This window comes from Priapulus caudatus, unplaced genomic scaffold (genome assembly GCF_000485595.1).
Source record: "Priapulus caudatus unplaced genomic scaffold, Priapulus_caudatus-5.0.1 Scaffold1124, whole genome shotgun sequence".
NCBI classification, from domain to species: domain Eukaryota; kingdom Metazoa; phylum Priapulida; class Priapulimorpha; order Priapulimorphida; family Priapulidae; genus Priapulus; species Priapulus caudatus.
In genome coordinates, this window is record NW_014578185.1 from 15,518 (window position 1) to 23,000 (window position 7,483).

General features: G+C 43.5%; 1 protein-coding gene across 1 annotated transcript in view; it reads left to right on the plus strand.

Moving 5' to 3' along the window:
- Positions 1-314: 314 nt before the first annotated feature.
- LOC106815471 (integrin alpha-PS2-like) overlaps positions 315-7,483 on the plus strand; it is a gene marked incomplete at its 5' end in the record, with an annotated part of 72,515 nt that continues 65,346 nt past the window's right edge. Inside the window, 1 exon segment of the mRNA XM_014819936.1 lies at positions 315-432. Coding sequence (XP_014675422.1) covers positions 315-432 — 118 coding nt within the window.

Below are 7,483 nucleotides of genomic sequence, written 5' to 3' on the forward strand. Positions count from 1 at the left end.
ACGAATATAATCTATTCTTGACATTATTTGCATCTTGTTGATGTCTCTTGTAGGCGTGCGCACCTAGGTACATCTGTTTCTCCTCCTCGTTCTCCTCCTTCTCCACCCCTCCATTATTCCCTTTCCTTTTTATTACGAATACAATATGTACCTGACATTAATTGCCCCTTGTTGATGTCTCTTGCAGGCGTGCCCACCTAGGTACGTCTATTTCTCCTCATTCTTTTCCTCCTTCTCCACCCCTCCATTCTTCCCTTTTCTTCTTATTACAAATACAATATGTACCTGACATTGTCTATTGTTGTTTTTTGCAGGCGTGCGCACCTAGGTACGTCTATTTCTCCGTAAACTTCCAGCGAAGGGAGCCTGTAGGGGCATGCTTCGCCACAAAGGATATGGGCCGAGGAAACGAGTACGCCCCCTGTCGGACAGGTACGTAAACTAAACGGACAGCTAGCTGTTGCTATGTAGCAACAAAACACGTGTGTTTGTAGCAGCATTGTGTGCGGTGTGTGTATGTGTGTGTGTGTGTGTGTGTGTTTGTGTGCGTGTGTGGTGCTTGCAGTTGCTGTTACGACGGAAAAGGAGTTTCTTTAGTTTTTTTGCCGGAGATGCAGTTTTTTGGACTAGATTAGATGATAATCCTGTGTTTTGCACCGTGACGTATGAGGTAGTGTCTGCGCATGCTCAGTGCTCGCTGTCATGTCGGATAGGACTTCTGAATCGCCTAGTCCTGACGTCAACGCCGTGACGTCATACACGTCACGTGACGACGTGAAACGATGGCTCGCTGGTTTTCAGATTTCAGGATATTTTGACTTTCAGATTCGGATTGAAGTCCCTGTGAGATATAGCTGAACTAGATGTAGTAGATGTAGGTAGTAGACTTACGGACCGTAATCTAATAGACTTACTAGTTAGTTTTTGAAAAATTGCGTGACAAAGGTATTCGAAAACACTTCGGATGTAAAGAAGGAGATGATAAAAATTATTCACACTATAGATATCGTAAATATATTAATCAGTTCCTTGTTCTCCACAAACACCACCAGAATGGAGAAGAATCATGATCTACTATCTTGACTACGTACAGTAATAGAGTCTTGTAGAGGCTTAGCTCTAGAACTATAGACCTTCGCTGCGGACACAGGCCTGTGGCGGATCGAAGGGCTATAGTTCTAGAGGTAGCATAGATCGCTAGGCGCCCACAACTTCCCATCGTACGCCAACGTGATCCGGTATTTGACCCGAAAACGGCTCCACAATTTCAACTAGTAGATCGTCGAGCGCAAAAAAAGAGAGAGAGAGAAGCACGAGAAAACAAATAATTATGTGAATAAGTGATAATTGTTTTCGTTGGCATTTCTAGCAGACTATGAATGTGTTTTCACTATACGCACCGAGCGCATGTATCTCGCATTCCAACGCCACCACATCTCTTTCCCCCGGTGAACCTTTCTAACAGCAGTTTCCCATAGATTCCTCCCTCCTCCAAAAACGAAATCTGTGATGGTGAATGACCGATAGGTGTATTCTCAAGTAACGAGAATTCTTCTGGTTCTAATCTAAAGCATAAGGAACCGGAGGCGGTATAGCTATTGCTCCAAGGTGCTGAAGGCATGTTACTCACCTCCCCTGTGCAGTATTTTTCACTTAAGCCCGGCGCACACGTGAGTTATTTTACTCAAGTAAAATGACGCATGAGTCAAATTACTCAACGAAAATCCGCCGCACACGTGAGTAAAAAGTAGTAGCAGCAGCAGTAGCACCAGCAGCAGCACCAGCAGCAGCGCCAGCAGCAGCAGCAGCAGCAGCAGCAGCAGTAGTAGTAGCAGCAGTAGCAATAGCAGCAGCAGCAGCAGCAGCAGCAGCAGCAGCAGCAGTAGCAGCAGCAGCACCACCACCACGACCACCACCACCAGCAGCAGCAGCAGCAGTAGCAGCAGCAGCACCAGCAGCAACACCAGCAGCAGCAGCAGCAGCAACAGCAGCAGCACAAGCAGCAGCACCAGCAGCAGCAGCAGCAATAGTAATAGTCGTAGTAATAGTAAGTAATACAATGCGGGCATTATATTTTTCTCGTACGCCTCTCATGAGAAGCACACACACACGCTGTTCTGCCTAGAATGTTTACAATACTGAGTGTAAGCACCTCTCTCTAGTTTACATCTTTTTCTTCCCGCTCGCTAACATACAAAATTGAAAGCAGCTTCGCGGGGAAGGCAAAGCTGCGATCAATTTATATCTGTATGATTTCTGTCCTTGCTCCTGTCCTTGTTCTTGTTAAATTTTGTAACCACCGCTATTGGCGGTCATCCCCTTATCTATACCCGCGTATAGGACATTACGTAGACACTTGGCATTCTATTTCACATTCTATTCTCTACACGGATATGAATACGAGGAGCAGTTGACGCGTATAGACAGGCACGACCCAGCTTTTGGAATATAATATAATATATATGAACATAAATACGCGGCGATTCTATGGGGCATACGGGGATCGAGAGAGAATGAGAGAGAGCGCAAAAGAAAGAAAGAGAAATAGAGAGAGAGAGAAAGAAAAAGAGAGGGGAGGAAGAGAAAGAGGAAGGAAAAGAGAAAGGGAGAGAGGGAGCGAGCAAAGAAAGAGAGAGCAAAGAGAATGAGAGCGAGTGAGAGAAAGAAAGAGAGATAGACATAGACAAAGGGGAGAGAGAGAGAGAGAGAGAGAGAGGGGGGAGGAAGAGGGGGATGAAGAGAAAGACGGGGGGGGGGTAAGAGAGTGAGATGAAGATAGACAGGGATGGCGCGTACATGTGGCAGCCATGTGCATGCCAGCACGCTGCGTTTGCATGTTTTATGTAGATGATCTTGAACAAAGACACACAGGAAATATGTTATTGTAGGCGTATATAGCTGCTGTCGTGGCTGGTGATGATCCGTGCTGTGGTATACACCGATACTCACACGCACGCACACATCCATCCACCACGTTATCTCGATCTGTCTTACTGTCTCCATCTTTCTGTGTGTGTGTGTGTGTGTGTGTGTGTGTGTGTGTGTGTGTGTGTACCCTCTTTTCAGTATCCTTGCTCATTATCACCTATCATTCATTATCATCAAGAAATGATACCAAACGATGGCAATTCGCTTTCTAGCGGAGTTCTTAGTCAACGAGACAGGGTTAGCGCATAGAAACAGAATAGAAGAATGGAATAGAAAAAATAAAATAGAAGAATTCTATTCTATTTCTATGGGTTAGCGCCTATGGGCCATCCATCGCACAACTGCCACGTGACACACTGAATGAATCAGACATTGATACATCCTAGATACTCTCTCATTAGTATGCATGTATTGAATAAATATTATTTATTTTACATTTTCTTCTCGTCTTACTAAACAGCGTAGAATGGTTGAACAGCAAAGTTTACATTATCATAATTATTTTTGGTTTGTTATTGAAACCATGAAAGAGCAACAGAACAGTAAATAAAGTTTTCCGTTCGTGAAACCTCTCCACACGTGTCGTTGAAGCACTGGTTTACAAACCGACTCAGTCACCTATAGACTGGTTCCAAATTCCATAGCCTCGCGCAGCCTAAACCTGGCGCAGCGACGATGAGTCAGTCTATTAAGTGGAAAGTCATGTTGAATAATTATAGCGGTGCCTGTTGGAATGCAACGCATGTTCTATGAAGATTCCTGGAAGAAATCACGATGGAAATTGTTAGGGAAGTTGTTTAAAGTTGCTCCATGGCAGTGCCTGAGTTCATATAAGATCTTAGATCTCTACAAAGATTGTTGAGCGCCCAAAGGTGAAACGCCTTCATTTGGCGCACGCCACGTCCCACGGTTAAAAAATATTAACAAAATATCAGCTAAACAAACAATGCTCAGATAAGCTGTTTGAAGTTTGATATAAAGCTCTCAGTACATAGATTGCGATAAAGACTTGTGTCAGAACCATGGTCAGAACAACCACCCCACTGTGACGCACGCACGTCCCAAAGGAAAAAATTTGCTAGCAAAAAATAATCCCGAGGCGCGCAATACGTCGGTAAGTTGTTTTGAAGTGGTTACGACGTGACTTTAACAGAAGAAAAAAAATGCGCGTTTATAATGCTTAGATACGGTGGCTAGATCCACAGGCACTTGGACCGTTTCAATAATAAAATGATGGTTAATAAATACAACTTGTCAGTAGCCTACTACTACAGTACCAGCAATAGTCTTAATGTTTGATTTGACCTAATAACTTCACTTCAACACCGTTAAATACACCGATGCAACACATAGCCCGCACGCCATTGTGCATGCACAGATACACAGTAGATAGGATAGGCTCCTATCTACTGTGTATCTGTGCATGCACAATGGCGTGCGGGCTATGTGTTGCATCGGTGTATTTAACGGTGTTGAAGTGAAGTTATTAGGTCAAATCAAACATTAAGACTATTGCTGGTACTGTAGTAGTAGGCTACTGACAAGTTGTATTTATTAACCATCATTTTATTATTGAAACGGTCCAAGTGCCTGTGGCTAGATCCAGGGTTAGTTGCTACATCTTCCCCCAAGCAGTATGAAGATAAAGATAAGGATATTAACAAATGAATAAAGTTAACGATGAAGATTTTTTTAACATAGAAAGCTGCATCTAATATAGGGTATGCCCCATCTTGACTTATTTTTCTGAGAATAATATTAGCATTATTGTTTAGGAGTGCTGGTATCAGTTGGTAACCTCACCTTTACTTTCTAGCCTGGGCATACGGCGACTCTTACTCTGCGAATCACATGGCCATTACTCTTAGGTGTGCATCTATTAGGGGATACCCCACCTTTAGCTCTTACCCTGAGCATGATGTGAGTCTTGCTGTTTAAGGGCACAGACATCAAGGGATGCCCCTCCTTTAACTTCTGTATACGGGAACATTTTCTGTACACGGGGATACTTTATGTATTTGCCTGAAAATGCGGTGAATTTCGCCTTGTCGGCAAATGATACGATTTCGTCTATGGTACGAGATAAGATTTACAAGCAACGTTATATGTAACGTTTCGGAAACTTTGCGCCCGCATCAACTGAAATTAATTCAGCATTAACTCTTTCTCGATATTTATCTTCTCCTCATCCGGCAGCTGATGACGTGAGTGGGTTAGGGGGAATGTACGCTGCTTCGTCAAACGCCACCTTCCCTCCCGATGTAGGGATGCTGGGAGTCAGGGATGCTGGGAGTCAGGGATGCTGGGAGTCAGAGATGCTGGGAGTCAGGGATGCAGGGAGACAGGGATGCAGGGAGACAGGGATGCAGGGAGACGGGGATACAGGGAGACAGGGATGCAGGGAGACGGGGATGCAGAGAGACGGGGATACAGGGAGACAAGGATGCAGAGATACAGGGATGCAGGGAGACAGGAATGCAGGGAGACAGGGATGCAGAGAGACAGGAATGCAGGGATACAGGGATGCCAGCAATGTAGGGATATACATGATGATAATACAAGCTAAAAACGTGAATGGGGGGAATGTACGGTGCTCCATCAAGCGCTACCTGATGTTGCAAACAATGTAGGGGATGCTGGGATAGAGGGATGCTGGGATACTGGGATGCAGGGATACGGGAATGTCAGGAATGTAAGGATGCAGAGATAGAGAGATTCTGGTATATATGTTGTAGAGTGGTAGATGTTGGTAGAGATAGCAATATACAGAGATAGCGATCGAGTGTGTGGATGTATGTAAGTGCGTCTTTCTCTCTCTCTCTCTAATTACTCAACGAAAATCCGCCGCACACGTGAGTAAAATGACTCATGCGTCATTTTACTTGAGTAAAAACTCACGTGTGCGCCGGGCTTTAAGTATTTGTCATAATCTAATGGAAAAGGACTAAAGGGAAGCGAAGCGTCTATTGCTCCAAGATGCTGAAGGCATGTTATGTCGCTGCGCGTGCAGTACTTCTTACTTCTTTGTCATTATCTAACGCAAAAGGAGCGGAGGACGTATAACGTCTATTACCCCAAGATGCTGAAGACGTGTACATGCAGAGAGTCTCAGAACATATCATGTAGATTATAGTGTGTAATCAATGGCACGTCTATTTAGAAGCAGCCATTTTAACGACTAATCTACATTTATGCAAATTAAGCTCACTTGATTCCACCACTTGGACATCATATCATTAGGCTTAGTTGTTCTAAGAACTTCAAGGAAATGCATCGTCGTAAAAAAACAATATTCTGCACATTTCTTTTATATCGATATCGAGCTAAAATATCTTGTAGATTGACTGGACTGGTGTGGAATGCGAGTGTGTCGGTATATGCGTGCCTGTAGTATTTCTCACTCCCTTCTTAGTCAGGAGGTGTGAAGAGAGACGAGTGAGTAACGCAAACGTAGTGGGAGATGGGTAGTGAAATACTTATACACACACACACACACACACACACACACACACACAACTCCCACCACACAGACTAATGCTTCCGGGGAAGGGCAGATCACGCAGTACGGCCTGCTCTACGTTATGCAAGAATTATATGCCAAGAAATAAAAAATAAACTCATCTCACTTATATGATTCAAGGCTTTCACCTTCAACGCGTTGACCTTCAACGGTTTTTTTTCGCCGCCAAGATGAGACGTTATATCATACATATTCCTCGTATACTAACGTTATATATATAATATATATATAATAAGTAAAAACACACGGACACCCATGAAGAGATAAGATAAATTTAAAAATAGAAATAGGTGTAAAAATTTTATTTTACACCTATAATACCTATAATACTATTGTACAAACATAAAATTTTGACACCTATTTCTATTTTTAATTTTATCTTATATATATATATATATATATATATAATATATATATATATATATATATATTCTACAGTTTGGCTGCACTCTTGGCGGCTAGTCACTCAACGAGAAAACGTTTCGTTTAACTTTTTTTTAATCGTTGTTTTCTTTTAAAACTTCCACGCCTAGCATTAACGAGAAAATTCGCCACGTTTTACGAAAGACCGAAGTCCCCCCCCCCCCAACACACACACCGAACTACACGGCATTCAGAAAAAAACACACGATCTGCATTTATGCGGCCGCCATATTATATAAAACAAAAGAGCACTACTTTTACGCAGCGTCCATCTTTGATAAAATAAATAACAACAAATAATATATGGTATAAATTGTTAGATAATAGTATGTAACACGTCGCTATAAGGTGAGAATCAGCGGCATCTAGCGACCGAAAAACGAACGAACGCGCGTCTATCTCTCTCTCTCTCTCTCTCTCTCTCTCTCTCTCTCTCTCTCGTACATTCCTCCCGCCGTCCGTCAGTCCGTCACGCAGCCGGCTCGCACGTGCGGCAGCAGCTACGGTAGCAGACGATCCGCGCTACCGGGGACGACGGCCCACGGAGTCAGCGCCTGATATCTCTCTCTCTCTCTCTCTCTCTCTCTCTCTCTCTCTCTCTCTCTCTCTCTC